The 15,751-nt window shown below is 51.5% G+C and overlaps 6 protein-coding genes across 6 annotated transcripts; 3 read left to right on the top strand and 3 right to left on the bottom strand.

Moving 5' to 3' along the window:
- Positions 1 to 274: 274 nt before the first annotated feature.
- On the bottom strand, positions 275 to 4,154 carry COCSUDRAFT_35846 (Metallo-hydrolase/oxidoreductase; the record flags this gene model as incomplete). Its single annotated transcript, XM_005650002.1, has 13 exons — positions 275 to 409; positions 521 to 694; positions 897 to 1,106; positions 1,351 to 1,530; positions 1,672 to 1,920; positions 2,115 to 2,363; positions 2,537 to 2,692; positions 2,847 to 2,986; positions 3,159 to 3,309; positions 3,429 to 3,608; positions 3,701 to 3,872; positions 4,006 to 4,066; positions 4,121 to 4,154. The coding sequence occupies 13 exons, from the start codon at positions 4,152 to 4,154 to the stop codon at positions 275 to 277; spliced, it is 2,091 nt and encodes a 696-aa protein (XP_005650059.1).
- Positions 4,155 to 4,548: 394 nt separating this feature from the next.
- Positions 4,549 to 5,430, top strand: COCSUDRAFT_52899 (hypothetical protein). Its single transcript, XM_005650001.1, has 3 exons — positions 4,549 to 4,687; positions 4,905 to 4,931; positions 5,073 to 5,430. Exons 1-3 carry the CDS (start codon positions 4,586 to 4,588, stop codon positions 5,118 to 5,120), a joined length of 177 nt encoding a protein of 58 aa, XP_005650058.1. The 5' UTR covers positions 4,549 to 4,585; the 3' UTR covers positions 5,121 to 5,430.
- An 89-nt stretch (positions 5,431 to 5,519) lies between these two features.
- COCSUDRAFT_13968 (SIR2-family protein HDAC1) lies at positions 5,520 to 7,568 on the bottom strand (the record flags this gene model as incomplete). Its single annotated transcript, XM_005650000.1, has 8 exons — positions 5,520 to 5,846; positions 6,023 to 6,300; positions 6,401 to 6,611; positions 6,721 to 6,900; positions 6,980 to 7,076; positions 7,160 to 7,233; positions 7,328 to 7,404; positions 7,523 to 7,568. 8 exons carry the CDS (start codon positions 7,566 to 7,568, stop codon positions 5,520 to 5,522), a joined length of 1,290 nt encoding a protein of 429 aa, XP_005650057.1.
- A 351-nt stretch (positions 7,569 to 7,919) lies between these two features.
- On the top strand, positions 7,920 to 9,246 carry COCSUDRAFT_22725 (ribosomal protein L27 component of cytosolic 80S ribosome and 60S large subunit). The gene is made up of 5 exons (XM_005649999.1): positions 7,920 to 7,963; positions 8,272 to 8,409; positions 8,609 to 8,659; positions 8,794 to 8,919; positions 9,053 to 9,246. The coding sequence occupies exons 1-5, from the start codon at positions 7,946 to 7,948 to the stop codon at positions 9,125 to 9,127; spliced, it is 408 nt and encodes a 135-aa protein (XP_005650056.1). The 5' UTR covers positions 7,920 to 7,945; the 3' UTR covers positions 9,128 to 9,246.
- Positions 9,247 to 9,984: 738 nt separating this feature from the next.
- COCSUDRAFT_52897 (hypothetical protein) lies at positions 9,985 to 12,102 on the top strand. Its single transcript, XM_005649998.1, has 8 exons — positions 9,985 to 10,172; positions 10,285 to 10,334; positions 10,452 to 10,704; positions 10,814 to 10,864; positions 10,964 to 11,101; positions 11,195 to 11,362; positions 11,516 to 11,695; positions 11,810 to 12,102. Exons 1-8 carry the CDS (start codon positions 10,122 to 10,124, stop codon positions 11,894 to 11,896), a joined length of 978 nt encoding a protein of 325 aa, XP_005650055.1. The 5' UTR covers positions 9,985 to 10,121; the 3' UTR covers positions 11,897 to 12,102.
- Positions 12,103 to 12,345: 243 nt separating this feature from the next.
- COCSUDRAFT_28069 (T-complex protein 1) lies at positions 12,346 to 15,660 on the bottom strand (the record flags this gene model as incomplete). The annotated part of the gene is made up of 11 exons (XM_005649997.1): positions 15,358 to 15,660; positions 15,125 to 15,214; positions 14,849 to 15,010; positions 14,593 to 14,742; positions 14,266 to 14,487; positions 13,845 to 14,041; positions 13,620 to 13,719; positions 13,258 to 13,438; positions 12,842 to 12,999; positions 12,543 to 12,698; positions 12,346 to 12,432 (listed from the first exon to the last, which is right to left on the bottom strand). Exons 1-11 carry the CDS (start codon positions 15,499 to 15,501, stop codon positions 12,346 to 12,348), a joined length of 1,647 nt encoding a protein of 548 aa, XP_005650054.1. The 5' UTR covers positions 15,502 to 15,660.
- Positions 15,661 to 15,751: the final 91 nt, after the last annotated feature.

Genomic DNA, 15,751 nt, shown 5'->3' with positions numbered 1-15,751 from the left:
ATAGAACAGCAATCACACGCGTACAGCTTGATCTGATGGCAGAACAGCACATCATGAAATCTGACCAGTCTACTGAGATGATCTGATTGACAGCTACATTCTCGTTCATGCTGTTCAGCAATCACTCAGCTGCATACCATGCGCAGCAGGAAGAAGAGTCATGCCATTGATTGGCTGTCAAGTTCCAAAATTTCCAGTGACACAAGCGATGCTTGCCACTATAGGTTCATCTTGTTGAGTTTGAAATTTCTCACAACCTGCCGCCCTACCAATGCTACTCTTGAAGGGAAGCTGGCGCCAGCGCTTCCATGAGGCGGCTGATAGCCACTTCAACACGGGCTTTGAGGGCAAAATCTGCGCACTCCACTTTGCCGGTCTTGCATTCCACGGCCACATGCCTGTCGTCCACCTGCACAGCCAGAATGCCCATCAATGATTGCGCCCTGAAACTAGCAGTACACCGTTGTGCTGAGCTCCATCAAGTATGTTAAAGCTGTTGCAGCAGTCGATGCTTTCTCACCTGGATTGTGATGAGGCCCTGGTCTGCATCAATATGCGCCTTGCCGAACTGGGCATCCAGCACAGCCACCAGCAGGGCCACTTCAGCGGCTGCCGCGCCCTCCAAGTCCCCCATATGGAGGCACTTGCGGCGCTTCACCTCCGCACTGCTCACGGCTGGCGGCTCACTTCCAGACTGCAGCACCAACCGAAACAACTTAATACCAACTTGGGCATGACTCACAAACCAAGGCAACCACTCTGGCAACCATAACTCCACCTCAACAACTACAGAAGCTCGTGCATTTCCCCGTCTAGATGACACCCCATGCTTTGACTTCTTTGATAGACTACTAGAAAGACACATGTTGCACTCCCTGTGACAGTCCAGGGCTCACCTGCAGGATGACTGCAATGACCGTGTCTGCGATGGCGTCCCCGACAGGGTCGCCCTGCCACTCCATGACCACCGAGTCTGGGGGCCGGTGCGTGAGGGTGACGGTGTTTGCGACGCGCAGCGACTCCCCCGAGGCATCGCCACTGCTGACAGACCCCAGGTCACCCGCGCCCTGCACTCCATCGATCAGCACCTCCAGTGCCAGCCGCAGCTGCACAACCCCACACACTGCCTTCAGGAGAACCTTCTGGAACAGTGTAGCACGCACATGAGATCGCGCCATCAAGCTAATTCTGACAGGGCTCTCAGCACTCCAGTTAGGACACGCTGTCAGATGGTCCCTGTGCAGATGTTGCCCATGAGGTTGTTGTATGCTCTTGAGCTTGTATTGAGAAGGTGACCGGCGCTAATCAGCATGATGGGAATAGTGTAAGGAGGTGGCAGCGGCAGCGCACCTCGGGCCAGGGCTGGTTGAGGTGCAGGACCTGGCGCTGGATGATGCGGCCGGGGTGCAGCTTGGTGAAGGTGGGCAGGTCCTGCGGCGCCATCAGCATGCAGTTCTGCCCCTGCTGCACCAGCAACCCAGCCAGCGGCTTCCCCGGCTGGGCATTCTTGTCCGCCAAGCTCCCGACAACCTGCATGCACAGCATCGACATTCAAACCCATATCCATATCCATGCCCATCATCACATGCTACGAGTCTTGAGCACAAGTGTACAACCCAACATGAAGACAGCATGCCTGACAGGCAGCAATATCTGGTTCTAGTGTCGCACCTTGGCTTTGAGCTGAGGGCGGTGCCTGATGTGGACAGGCTGGCAGACTTTGGGCGTGTACAGCAGGCGCCGCTGCCCCAGGGCGACGGCCTGCTGCTCCAGGGCCTTGCGCAAGCGCCCCATCTCCACGGCCTCCCCATGCACCAGTATGACATGCGGCGGGTCCAGCAGCTCCACAAACTGCGACGTCTGGTCAAAGTCTGCGTGCGCGGAGAAGGAGATGTGCTCAACGCTCATTCGCAGCGGCACCTGCAGCCATCCCATTCACCGCCTTTATAACATCTTAGCGCATCCAGCCATCAGACAGCGACAGTACCACGGCTGCCTGCTGATATAGTCAATAAATATACATGTGGGGATAGTACGCACAGACAGAAGAGCTCTGACAGAGAGAGGCTCAAGGACCGAGAGATTTGGCAGATACTGTTTTGGAAGCGGCCCACCTTGGCGCCGGCTTTGGTGAGGACATGACTGGGGGAGGCCAGGATATCACGCGCAAGAGTACCCTGGACAGCGAAGTCCGCAATGATGACGCCGTTGCGCTTGTCCTCGCACCACGCATCAAATAGCTCCCGGGAAAGGCCGCTCTGCAGCATGGACGGCGTGGCCAGCACCACGCAGGGACCCACATCATCCAGGCCGCCCTGGGTCTTCAGCTCCGTGATGTATTTGAAGTTGAACGGATTCGCGCTCTGCGGCACAGCAACCGCACATCACCTCAAGAGCATTTTCTTGTACACTGTTTCTCATGTGTGGTGCATGACATGCATGTCCTGACTCACAAAAACCTAGAGAAGCAGGACTAGTGAGACTTCTGCCGTATGAGTTTGGGTGGGGCATGGTGGGGGAGGAAGGTGGTGCACACCTGGCCAAACGCGGCCTTGATGTCATCGTTCATCATGGCAATGTATGTCTGGAAGATGCCCAGCGCTCGGCGCGCCAGGCCGGATGCCTGATAGATGGGCACTCCACGCAGATCTGCATTCCTGTCCCAGTAGTCCTCCAGAATGAGCATCAACTCCTGATCCCCATCAAGAACAGACTTTATGCTGGAGCGACCAATCAAAAGAGACAGGCAATGCTAAACTGCCCCAGAAAATGCGACATGCTCAAAAGGCTAGAGCAATCACAAACGCATCTTACAAGATTCGTGCAAGAGCTCGAAAGTATTGGACCTGTGCGCGGCCCAGGGCCACAACAGGGAGCAGGCATCGGCCGCCACGCTGCACCACTGCCCGGATCATGTTGACAAAGCGCTGCTCACGGCCTTCACGGGGCAGGTGCCGCGAGACGCCGTAGGTCGCCTCCACAATCACTGCACCGCAGGAACAACATCTGGTGCCTGCAGATTTCTTGGTGCCTTTGAAACGTGAATGAGTGTCAAACGGCCTTTAGTGCTATTTGCATGCTCTGGGTGAGCTGAAAATAGGGCAATCGGAAGGATGTGCAGAAAACTCTACAACAGAGTAATACAAGGGCTTGCCCACCTATGTGGGGCGGTGGAGAAGGCAGATCAGCAGCAGACATGTGCCTGTCAGCCAGGCGTGAATAGTCCCCAGTGTACAGCGCCCTCATGCCGGCAATCTCCACCATGAACATGGCTGCACCCAGCACATGGCCAGCCCTCCACGCTGTGACCTGTCCTCCCAGCATTGCCAAAGGGTAAGCCATTACCTGGCTTCCGTTTGCAGCAGATTTGATCCTGTCTTTCAAGCGATTCTGTCAGCGCTTTCAGGCACTCTGCAAGCCTCTCCTACCTTGATGCCATCGACATCAATGGTCTGGTGAAAGTCCAGGAGCTCTGTGCGTTCCAAGGCCGCCTCCACATCCTTCTCAGAGTAGAGCCCCGCATCCGTGGCGCCCCGGCTCACTTTGACTGAGTCTTTGAGCAGCATCCCGAAAATTGCCTTTGTTGGATGTGTCATGAAAATGCGCCCCTGCCAAATGAGAAGCACTGTGTTCAAATCAGCATCACGCAGATACAATCATCTACATGAACTTGTGTCTGCATGTAGATCAGACCACTCACCTTGAAGACCGTCTTGCCGACAACATACGGCACAGCCGCGCAGTGATCAAGGTGGAAATGTGTGACGAGCATCAGGTCTACACTGTCCAAATCAATGGAATCAAAGTAGGGCAGCGACTGCTCTCCAGAAAAGCCAGGATGGACGCCACAGTCGAACATGACCGTCTTTCCCCTGCAAGAGGAGCGCAGGATGATGTTAAAGGTGAAAGAGATTACAAAATGATCACCACTAGATTATAAAAAAGCAGGTGATGCGCTCCAGTAGCCAGGATCTGCACCAGATCAGAGGTTCAAGGATGACTCACATATACTTCAGGATGACGCATGAACGGCCCACTTCCTGACCAGCTCCCAATGGAATTATTTCTACGATGTGCTCTTGCCGCTGATTTGCATCTGTAGACGGTTGATCACCCACACTTGCCACGAGAGTGTCAGCTCCTCTCTTCACCATGGTGCACAAATAGGTGTGGCGACAGCTGTTGCTTGTAAAATGCAGATGCTTAACGCAATGCTACCATTCTCAGCATTATCTTCTCGGCAACACTGCACACACTGACAGCACCCTCTCAGCCATGTCAGGCAATCTTTTGGGTCCTTTGCATCCAAAATAATAGTACGATTGTATTGTACTTATAACATGATTGAATACACGATTTGATCTTACTCCATCAACTGCATTTCCATCTAAACTGTAGGACGAAGGCAATTATGCATGCTTCCAAGCAGTGGTACGACGGTGTTCCTGATGATGTAAGATATTTTTCACCCTTTGAAGAAAGGGTGAAACCTGATACGAAGCCGCCAACAGCACTGCCTATGACTCTGCAGACATTGTTGTGGTCGTTGTCTGAGATCTGGCAACTTTGACGCATCGACGGCATCATGGCCAAGTCGAAGAATCACACAGCGCACAACCAGACATACAAGGCTCACAAGAACGGCATCAAGAAGCCTAGGAAGGCCAGATACTCATCTCGCAAGGGGGTGCGTTTCCTACAGCTATAGTTGATCAATTGCTAGCGTGATAGCTCATGAATAGTTGTGGCTGCGTCAGGATCGTGCTGAATTGTGAGAGCTAGTCTCCACTGATTGTTCCAATTTCCTGGAAAAGGATGTTGTTGAAGACACCCTGCTGAGATCTTTGCTTCTAATCATTATGACCTACTGTCCATTTTCCTGATGTTCTGTTTGCTTGGCGCAGATGGACCCCAAGTTCCTCAGGAATCAGGTACATATTTGTCAACTCTTTGCCAAGGACCTGCACTGAAGCCTATCATGCAACCCTATGACGTTAAGGTTGGTCAGATACTGGAGAGAGGAAGGACTGCATGTGTTTTCTGACATCTGATGATGCCTTTCCATTCTGCAGAGATACGCAAAGAAGCACAATCTGCCAACAAGCAAGGAGTCGGAGTAGATGCTCGGCAGTGCCGCCAAAGGCAAGGCAGCATCTCTTGGATCAAATGGCGGATGGCGATCAGAGCGCGTAAGGGATGGAAGCTACGATGTGCTCAGCAGGATGCCAGTGTGCTGAAGCGCAGCAAGCGGTCAGCATGCTAAAGTCAGGATCATTGTCTTGTGGGGGTGCCACAGCACCATGTGTCTGAAACGCTACTTCTGCAAATGATCCAAGGGCTCTGTTGCTCGCTATGGCGTCAACCGCAATAATGCTCATGTAAACTCAATTACTGCTGTGGCATGTAATAGTGTTCCAAACTCGAGTTCTGGGATTATTCCAGAAAGTGCAGGCACTGTTCCATTTGAACTCTGACGTGCTTGTCCTTCTGATTTTCCTTCTCTTTTTTATTTAGCCCCTTCAAGCCCCGTTCTCATGTGTCTCGTCTGCGCTGCTGCTGCTGCTGTGAAAGTCCACTTCCTGAGTCACAAAGCTGGCAGTGATGCTGTGCCCCACTGCCTGCCTTTTGCGCTTGCGCTGGGTGCTGGTGGTGTCAATGACAAGCTGGTCGTTGAAGCTCTCCTGGGACAGTATGTGTGCAACGTACTGCAGGGTCACAGTGGGCTCGTCAAGGCCCTCTACCAGGTGCAGCTGGATGCTGACAGGGTAAGATCCTGGCTGCGCGACTGTGCGCCTGAGCTGAAACGGCGCTGAGCGCAATGTGGCAGGCCGCAAGCTGGGATGGTCCTGCGCACCGCGCTTCCCTCCTATAACTCCAGATCAGTCTGGCAGAAGCTGTAATTGTCTGCTTCGTTGTCGAAAGTCTGTGTTGCGGTTTGCAGCATCAAGTGACCACTACAGTGCCATGATGAAATTTTCAGAATTGAAGTCATGCTGTTGAGGTGCTTGTTGGAAAGGCTTACCGGGAATGATATGTCGATCGTCTGCACGAGGGGCATTGCACAATTCTCGCCGTGGACACTGCTGATCCGCACGTTGAAGGGGTGGCCCTTGCCGCTGCCCATGGGCTGCTCTTGCACATGACCAATGGTGACAGAGTCTTCCCTGACATAGGAAGGGATGGGGAAAGCTAAATTGGCCATCACCCTGCGCATGACCTCGTCTGCTCTACCATGTATGACCAGGGATGCTTTCTTGTCCTTTGGCGTTGCCTGGAGGTTGATGATCACCAATTTGCCCCCTGAAAGCACCATTGGAAACTCTCTTTCAAACAAACCGACCGATCTATGCCGCACTTCCAAAACCACTCAGTCACTAATACATCTGCAGTTTTGCAGCACCTGCTTTGGGAGTCCGCAGGGGAAGATTGCAAGCAGGTGTGATCTGCAGACTGGTCCCCAGGCAGATGGCAAGGTCAGCTGCGCTGACAGCGTCCTCTGATGCTGTCAGTTCGTCCTCTGGCAAAGCATCCTCCCAATCAAGGATGTGATCTTTTAGCTTGCCCTTGCAGCCCTCAACGCTGCATGTCCTCCCTGTTTGCCTGAATCCGACCTGTCATGGCAAGAGAATCTCTGGATTCAGGTCCCTGTGGCTAGAGATACCTGGCTACGCAGAGCAAGCCCCCTGCATCTGCAATGCTGGGTCCCGGAAACAGACTTACCGTCTCAATCTCAAAGTCACGGATGTACTCCTTTTTGCATCGAGGGCACCGCTCAGCGAAGCAGTTTCCATGCAGTTCGGCTATCTTAGACCGGGGTACCCCAGATCGCAAGTGCAGCCCGTCCACATTCTGGCTGACCACATAGCGCACTTTCCCCCTTTGCATCAGCCCAACGATAGCCTGACAGGCACAAAGCACTCGTGAAATTCAGAAAGAGCGCTTTGCAGATGAATGCAAGGCGCACAGCAAGCAGGCGCACCATGTGTGTCAAAGACGGACGCGCAACAGTGAAACTGCTTTTTGGTTTTGGTAGGGGTTTGCCTGCACGCTGCAGGGTCCACACGCCCTGAGGACCCCTGAAGACGCACAGAAGCTAGTAACACAGGTATCGGAGCACATAATGCGCACAGTGATAAGAAGAACATAGCCCCTGTCTGACCTGAAGTCTGGTATTCCGCACGCCGTGGAGATGCCAGCTCCAGTGAAAACTATGATATTGTCACTCTCACGCACCTGCAGAGACCGTTGATCAACCCCTTTGTCACTTTGGCAAAGCAATAACAATCAGGATTTCCAGAGGCAAATTGCCTTCAATGATCATACTTACCAGTTCAGAAAGGGCCTCTATGCTCTTCTGCAATGCATCATGGTCGTCAAGCAATTCTGGGGCGCCCAACTGTCCACCTGTTTTTGAGGTGATGCAGTGTGATGAAAATCAATTCATCTGTGAGATTTGATCGATGTAAGTGTGGGCTTTGCCATCGACTTTAGCAAAATAAGACGTACTGAGGGTGAACGTCACCTAAATCTTCTCTGAACGAGAGCTTCTCAGCGTATCCAAGACTCATCTCAGACTCACCGACTGCTGCCAGTCAGACAGGCTCTAATGAATAACTGATATAAGAGACTGTTTGTGGCATGCGTTCGTGAACATAAACTGAAATCCATAGAAACATCGATGTCGATCAGGCATCAAAAAGGGACCAGCACGGATGATATGTATCACACAGCCGCAAGGGAGAGTACAAGCGGGATCATTTCTCCAAACCCTTCTGATCAAATTCTAATTCATTCGTTTGCCAAACGGTGGCTTGATTTGGCTCATTGAAGGGTCAGGCATCATCTGGCGTTCCCTATTTACTGCGAAGGGTTGAGCTGGAGGCGGCGTCCTGGCCATCAAGCACAAGAATTCTTTCACCCGGTGTCAGGCGCAATCAGGAACATCATGGTGAAGTTCCTGAAGGTAAGAGAGCGAGGCAGTGCTGTTTGTGCTCCAGGGGCTTGAAGCGGAGAAATCCTGCTAAGAAAATCTGCTTCAAGAAGCACAGTTGTAGATCCGTGTCTGTATATCGAAAACCACTAAACATTTTAAGCAAAAGTTCCGCAATCCAGAGCTGCACAAATGCTGCTAGGAAAGCAAAGTCGAGGCTATTGGCAACAGTCTTGGGTTGGCAATACTGCATTGTGTTGCACAAGGGTAATGGATCAGAGGACTGACATATTAGCATTTTATGTTGCACACTAACAAATGTTTTTTGTGGCGTGATGCAGCCCGGGAAAGTGGTGATCCTGCTTACTGGGAGGTATGCTGGGAAGAAGGCAGTGATCGTGAAAAACAACGATGATGGCACATCTGGAAGGCCATACGGCCATGCCATCGTTGCTGGTCTTGCAAAGGAGCCTCGCAAGGTGCGTGGCTGGCGAGGGCTGCCTCCCGCTCTGCATAAATGGGCAGTCGGTGTCAGCTGTTTCAGGAAGTTTTACGCGTGCTCCCCAGCCTCTGCAATGCAACCCTTGCATATGCAATTTTAGGCCTGTACAAGGTATTCAGGGATATGGGTGGCTGTACCCTTGGTCAGGCGTTTATGGGATGCTGGTTGGTCCGCAGGTCATCAAGCGGTCTTCCTTGAAGAAGCAGGAGAAGCGGTCTAAGCTCAAGGTACGGAGGATATTGGGCACACTTGCTTGCATCATACTAAAACGAGTGGCTGTTCTTGAACTGTTTAAGTATCTTATCCTTGAATTCTTCTTGCTTCCCGTCTTAGAATCCAAATATCACCTTTTGCCTTGCAGAGCTTCATGAAGGTGGTGAACTACCAGCACATCATGCCCACTCGGTACACATTGGATGTGGACCTGAAGTCACTTGTCACAGCCGATGTTGTTGACAACAGCACCAAGAGGAAGGAGACCCGCGTGGTGAGGCCTGCTGCCACCTTGCACAGGAGTGTCATTGAACTGCCTTTGATTGGCCAGTTTAATGCACTGTGATTGACTTGACAGTTACTGCTGCTTGGAGACTTGTATTGACAAAGTGCGCACTGCATTGCAGGAGGTGAACAAGATCTTGGAAGACAAGTTCAAGACCGGAAAGAACAGGTGGTTCTTCCAGAAGTTGCGATTCTGAAGGAAATGCGACTCAGTCTGAGAGTATTCAACTGGTCTAGGTTGTACCAACACGCCTGAAGAGCTTTTGCTAGCTGCAGCAATGATGGAAGCACAATTGTAATGTCCTGAAATAATATAGTTTCGATCCCACGCCATGCTGGCGGATGGCTGCACAGCTTTATTGTTCATTGCCATTGAAGCCAGTATTATTGCTGATGTCAGATCAGTATTGCACCAGCCTGCTGAGGACTTGCAGGGGTCATGCCGCTCCAGGATGATACCCATGATGGGGACTCCGGAGTCCCACTCAGGTTGCCGCAGCCTGACCGAGTCCCGCTGGTTTCGCATGCTGCAGTAGCAATTCCCTGATTTTGCATCGAAATCTGCCTTCAAATTACAAGCAAGCAGTCACAGGAACACGGCAATGCTTTGCAAGGCAATCGCCGCACACCATCCAGCTATGGGTCATCTGGGTACATGCGGCCTCGCCAGCCTGGCCAGGGGGCCAGCATGGGGCCTGCATGCAGCTCAATTAGTTGGACACGCAAATTTTCTGAAAATAAGATCGCAACAGGTGCAATCCATAAAATTCCTCGTCCTCTTGCAAGCGAATCTCAGCCATTTGTAAAGACCTCTCCATAAAATTCCTCAGATCTCCCAGCCCCAAGTGAAAGGTGACCTGCAGGTGCCAGCAGCTGCCCGGTGGGCTGGGCTACCCAACAAGGCAATGCCAAGTCAGATCAACAGCGCAGTTCTTGATGAGAATCGTATATTCTCCTCCTCCAAGGTCTTGAAACATTGTTCACATCATTCAAGAAGTTGTCGCACAGCAACTTCGCAAGGTGTCCTTGCAAGAGCCAGCAGTCCGATTACCTTGGACTTAGATCTTTGTCAGCAGCTCGACACCATGCATTGGTTAAGCGCGATTTAATTTTAGCATAAAACTTCAAAAAGCAATATAGTATGATTTTGGACTCGACGCTGTGAAAATCTGCGAATTTCTGATTCCTTATATGGGCTCTCTCACCTTCCTCGGCAGCAGAAGTTTCATAAACAGGCATCGGGTGAGTTAGTGATGACTCCTTCACCTCGTCAAAGGCGCTGTAAAGGCTGCAGGCATTCTTTGCTGAGTATGAAGTTGCAGATCTGACTGATGCCATGCCCTCCTGATCACAGACCCATTCTCTGAAATCAGCACCAGGAGATATAGAACTAAGGCGTATCAGGTATTATTTCTCCTGCAAGAACACTGTATGATATCCAAGACAGACAGAAGCTGGTGATGTTGCAATGGAGGCCACAGCTCCGCTAGTATGCTTGCCAGCTGACTGCATTTCCTGCAGGCCCAAAACTCCAATATGTGCCTCACAAGCGAGCCTCCCGTTCTTGAGCAAATTGACAGATGGCGCCCTGGTCCCTTCTGTCAAACTTCTTGAAAGGCAGCAGAAACCATACGCACTCATGAGGGCAAACCAAAATGAAATTCTTAGTACATTGGCAGAACAACTGTCTCTGAGGCCCCAGGCAACCCGAATTTCAGAGGATGGGCTCAGCGTGTACAATACCCCCGACGAATCTCTCAGCATTGCTCTACAGGTCTGTAGTTTCAGATGGGCATTTGCATACTCACTGACGCTTTCTTAGGCATGTGTGATAGCGCCACACTCTAGTGTAGCTCCTGCTAATACCTCCCCATCATTTACAGGTGGGAACAGGAGAGGGAGTTGAGTGGCTTGTAGCCTCCACAACAGCGCTGGTGAGGATGGCAGAAACTTAAATTCTGTGCCAGGCATTCATGCGCAAAGCAGCCATGTACGAGTGCACAGCAATGTTTCCGTGTGTGCGTGCTGTTCAGGTGAAATTTGGGGGCGGCACCATCAGGATCAATGTGTTCCCTGACCAGACATTGAGCGTGCCAAAGCTTGACATTGAGCTCTTCTTTTTCTTTGGGCGCATCAACATGTACATAAACTTTGTGGCAAGGACTGATCTGGTGCGTTGCTCTCCCCAGTTGGGTTGTCCAGACTTTCTGAGATAGTACAAGTAAGGTTGGGCTGGACGTCTTGACAGGTACTGATGCATGCAGGTGTTGGATGAAGAGTACCTGAGCAGGTATTATAAGACAAAGGGGAGTGCTGGGCACTCATTCCATGATCTGCAGCTGGAATGCATGCAAGATGCAGAAATGTCTCCTTTTGAGTCGCGCTCCATTGACATGCGTGTCCTCACAGGACAGACATCTCTTTTCCAAGGGGTATCCATCTACCGACTGATCCGCTTGATTTGGTTTGAGTCTGGCAACGGACACTTAATGCAAGGATCACTTTGGAAAGATTATCATTGTGGACAGAGCAATATTACTTATGTGCCTCGCTGTAATGTTTCTGTGCTGTTTGGGCGTGATCAGGCACATGCTAGCATCGAAAATGTGGAGAAGATGACATCATATGCAAAGCGAGCAGTTTCTCTATGGCTGGAATTTGCAAAGGCTGAGGATACAGCGGTTACTGAGCCATCCCAAGCAGAAAAGCTGCGTTTCTACGACAGAAGTCTGTACGGATTTGCATGGAGAGATCCCGATAATGAGGTGATGGAATCTCTGTGGCTTTTCCTCGTGCTCCTGTCCCTCTTCGACACTTGTGCTGCCATTGTCCCTGCTGTCAGTTTTGAACTGATTTGTGTTATGTTATGCTGCTGCCAGAAAGTAGCTGCACTGATTGGGGAGGACGCTCTGCAAGAGATGCTGCAGCTCTCAACCAGAGATGACAGTATACTGCAGACCATGTAAACGTCATGTACAGCAGAGTATCAGTGCCGGGTAAATCACATTGCCTCTTCTACCACTTCCCCCAGCCCTCCCTCCAAGTATTGACAAGATTTAATTGTCTGCATGTCTGTATTGTCTTTCTTTGAGAGGGTTAGTGTTTACTCTCGTTAGAATAAACTCTAGAAAGACTTGTTGTTGGTCTTTCTCCTGTAAATGTGTGATAAGAAGGGTTCTTTGTCGTGTGAAGGGTTGATCAAATTGCATGTACATGTCTTCTTTTCGCTGTACAATGTTCTGTATTGAGCTGCCATGATTACTTACATGTTTGCAGTGCATAAATCAATTCAACTGGCTCAAGAACAATAAAATCACTTTTGATCCATGTGTGGTGTTCGTGCTTTTGTAAGACAGGATCGTGCTTTTAAAAGGCATTGATATCGGCTGGCACAACAAAGAGAGCACTGCAGGCCTCAACCCTCCATTTCATCCTCTGCACTGGCCTCTATCGTGATCATGTCATCTATCCTCAGGATTGTGATGGCCGCCTCCGTTGCAAACTGCAGGCATTGCATCCACGTCAGCTTCCAGAATTGTTATCCCTGAGGTTATGACAAAACCGAGCACAAGGATTCAAGCTCTTCAGCGCTGGGCAGGAGCGACAACGCACCTGGATCATCTTGATCTTGGACAGCACGGGCTCTATGACTCCTGCCTCCACATTGTTGCGCAGCACGCCCTTCACCAGGTCCAGACCATACCTGGCCAGAGCCGCCTTGTCTGGCTTGGTCTGTGCTGTGTAGTGGTACGCCCGCAGCTTTGCAACCTGCACAGCATCCCAAATCAGCCACCCAAATAAATGTGATGTTCAGCCTTCTCATGGAGAGTGTCTTGGTGACGCACACTCCACCAGCAAATGACATGCACTTGAAGGGGAGGCATGCAATGTGAGGGAAAGAATTAAAGTACCAGCTCTGTGGCATCCTTGGCAGCGTTGACAGCCAGGCACTTGGGGATGACCAGCAGCGCATCGGCAACCTCAGCGATGGCCAGCTGCTCCCGGCTGCCCAATGTGGTTGCAAAGTTCTCCAGGTAGATGCTCAGCGCAGCCTCCACTGCTCCACCGCCTGCCGCCATGCAAATTTTTATCTGCCTCAGCAAACCTTCACCCTGCTGTCCTGGTATTAGCATGCATACCTCTTTTTCCTGACTTCTGCTAGGGCTTCCTTCCCACCCCAGCTATGGTGAAATATTCACTACAGGATTACCATGCAATGACACCAGGGCACTACCGCTCAACTTTACAGCTGCGCTCAGCTGGGAAGGACTCCAACAGTATACAACTTGCAGTGTGACTCATGCAGCAAAGAAGCATTCAGGCAGACCTGCAACGACGTTGCCGGACTCCAGGACGCGCTTGACGACGCAGAAGGCGTCGTGCAGGCTGCGGTCCATCTCGTCCAGCATGTAGTCATTGGCGCCGCGCAGCAGCACGGTGCACGCGCGCGTGTTGCTGCTGCCGCGGATCATCACCATGTCATCGTCCGCCACTGTCTCCTCCACCACCTGCACCACATCGCATGGCTCAGCCTAGCACAGGCAAGGGATTGCAGCTCTGCAGGCCAGGAATGGGACAGGCATTTTTGCTGGGAACGCCAAGCGGCACTTTCACCCAGAAGGCTGTACAACAATGACCGACGGGTTTTGACCCCTTACAGACGTTGATTCTTAGGCCAGAGGCACGCACCTCCTCAGCTGTGCCCAGTGCGCTTGCATCAAAGGTCTCATTGCCATCCATGTCAGCCAGTGTGAGCACCATCTGGGCGCCAGTAGCCTTGGCCACTCGCCTGTCATTCACACATCCAACCTAAAAAATACAGTTGGAAGCTTTCCCGACAGTATAGAAGCTCTGCTTGCAATAGCTGCAGCCACACTACACAGAACAGGGCATGCAGAGGATATACAAGCACACCTGAGGTCCTCCTTGGGCACACGTCTGCAGGCGATGACGCCCGCCTCCACAAAGTACTTGAGGGACATGTCATCGATGCCCTTGGTGGTCAGCACCACATTGGCGCCGGCGTCCAGGACCTTCTGGATGCGCTCCTTGGTGATGTCACTCTCGCGGTCCCTGATCTTCTCAAGCTCCTTGGGATCGTCTATTAACACCTGGAGCATTCAAGAGCACCATTCAGTACCGGAAACCATGACAACATGTCCTCTTTGAGCCTCTTCCATCCAATCCTGCTAAGTGTCTGCAAGCAAATTTCACAGTGGGCTTCATGCAATAAGCAGATGAGTAGATGCTGTGCCAATGTGTAGGAAAATCCGACACAGGCAGTGCACAGGTCATGCTCAATAGAGAAGTGAGCAGGGGGTTTCGGCAGCAGCACCTGTATGCCCATGTGCATGCGGGCCTTCTGCAGGTTCATGTCGAGGCAGGCAATCTTGGCGTTGGCCACGCGCTTGGGCATGCCTTGAGATGCACGGCCCATGTTGAGCGCATAGCCGTTCAACAGCGCTGACTCCCGTGCACTCTTCCCATGCGCCTTGAGGACATTGATGGACTTCACAGGGTACACCTCCTTGCCGCTGCTGTCCACCGTCTTCACAGACTGCAGTGCAGAGGCACTTGGGTTATAAGGCAGCCAATACCCACAGCACAGTAAGGACAATGACAACGGTAGACAGAATGCATGCATGCATGCACGGAGGCGTACCTGCACTGCGTCGACTGCCATGTGTGCAAAGAAGTCTGAGTCGCCGCCGGTGATTTTGGAGGACATCGATGTCTTTGCAGCGTTCAGCAGGGTCTCCTTGCCAAGGCTGGATGTCGGAATTGCTAGCTTCTCCTCTATGTATTTGCACGCCTGCACCACACAGCGTTTCAGGTGAGAGACTATTAACTGCCAGATGTCGCGCACATGTCCTTCCTGGACAGATCAGGGAGCACATTGTCGAGGTATCTGATCGCACCTCACGCATGGCTAATCTGTAGCCGCTAATAATCGATGTCGGGTGAATCTTCTTGCGCACTAGGTCATTTGCACGCTTCAGGAGCTCAGCTGCAACGATGACAACCGAGGTAGTCCCATCACCAACCTCTTGGTCCTGCAGCTCTGCCAGCTCCACTAGGATCTGGAAGCAATAATGAGAGGCGTCAGCTTCTCAGTTGGGACATACCTTATTGCATCCCTGGAGGACCTGAGATTTCCTTACGCCCAGAGAAGAATAAAGAGCTGTCAAGAATACCTTGGCCGCTGGATGCTCGACTTCCAGCAAGTTCAGGATGGTGGCACCGTCGTTGGTGATGGTCACATCTCCAATATCGTCCACCAGCATCTGCATGTAACTCGTTGATCAGGTGTATGGAAGTCATCAAGCAAAGATTGAGCACGTCATTCTAGAAGAAAGCTCTACTGTACGATTTACAGAAAGAAGTGCGGCATATATGATCAATCTTTCGAGGTGGCAAATTGACATACCTTGTCAAGCCCCACAGGGCCCAAAGAGCTTTTCACAATATTTGCGATTGCGGCAACTGCCGTCACATTCTGTGTTCTGACATCTTGTCCCGATGTTCGCTCGCCCTGGATCTGTAGACCACCGATCCCTTGGATACCAGCCATTCTTCCTTGTCGAAAGCCTTTGTACTTATTTCAGATCAACAATGCATTGTTGGCGGTGATTGCGCAATACAGTGGTGCTGCGTGCTTTCACTGGCTGTCCGTGAGTCGATGGACCTGAAATGCAACAGCTTCACCTAAGATTCTAGAGGAGAGAGTCTCATACAAAGGAAGAACATCTTCAGATGAAACGGTCCCACTGATGGGGCATCCACGTGGATGTACCCAATTGGAAGAGACTCACCCGCTTAAC

The sequence above is a fragment of the Coccomyxa subellipsoidea genome (assembly GCF_000258705.1).
Source record: "Coccomyxa subellipsoidea C-169, whole genome shotgun sequence".
Classification (NCBI taxonomy): domain Eukaryota; kingdom Viridiplantae; phylum Chlorophyta; class Trebouxiophyceae; family Coccomyxaceae; genus Coccomyxa; species Coccomyxa subellipsoidea.
Note: the sequence above shows the minus strand (reverse complement) of the source record. Positions and strands in the feature narration are given on the sequence as shown.

What these genes read in the sequence shown, in the direction of transcription:
- COCSUDRAFT_52899 (XM_005650001.1), top strand. Translation starts at nt 4,586, where the DNA reads ATGGCCAAGTCGAAGAATCACACAGCGCACAACCAGACATACAAGGCT. An exon ending in GATACTCATCTCGCAAGGGG is followed by an intron (nt 4,688 to 4,904) that starts GTGCGTTTCCTA and finishes TGCTTGGCGCAG; the next exon opens with ATGGACCCCAAGTTCCTCAG. An exon ending in CCAAGTTCCTCAGGAATCAG is followed by an intron (nt 4,932 to 5,072) that starts GTACATATTTGT and finishes TCCATTCTGCAG; the next exon opens with AGATACGCAAAGAAGCACAA.
- COCSUDRAFT_52897 (XM_005649998.1), top strand. Translation starts at nt 10,122, where the DNA reads ATGGGCTCTCTCACCTTCCTCGGCAGCAGAAGTTTCATAAACAGGCAT. An exon ending in CTCTCAGCATTGCTCTACAG is followed by an intron (nt 10,705 to 10,813) that starts GTCTGTAGTTTC and finishes CATCATTTACAG; the next exon opens with GTGGGAACAGGAGAGGGAGT. An exon ending in TAGCCTCCACAACAGCGCTG is followed by an intron (nt 10,865 to 10,963) that starts GTGAGGATGGCA and finishes CGTGCTGTTCAG; the next exon opens with GTGAAATTTGGGGGCGGCAC.
- COCSUDRAFT_22725 (XM_005649999.1), top strand. An exon ending in TTGCAAAGGAGCCTCGCAAG is followed by an intron (nt 8,410 to 8,608) that starts GTGCGTGGCTGG and finishes GTTGGTCCGCAG; the next exon opens with GTCATCAAGCGGTCTTCCTT. An exon ending in AGAGGAAGGAGACCCGCGTG is followed by an intron (nt 8,920 to 9,052) that starts GTGAGGCCTGCT and finishes ACTGCATTGCAG; the next exon opens with GAGGTGAACAAGATCTTGGA.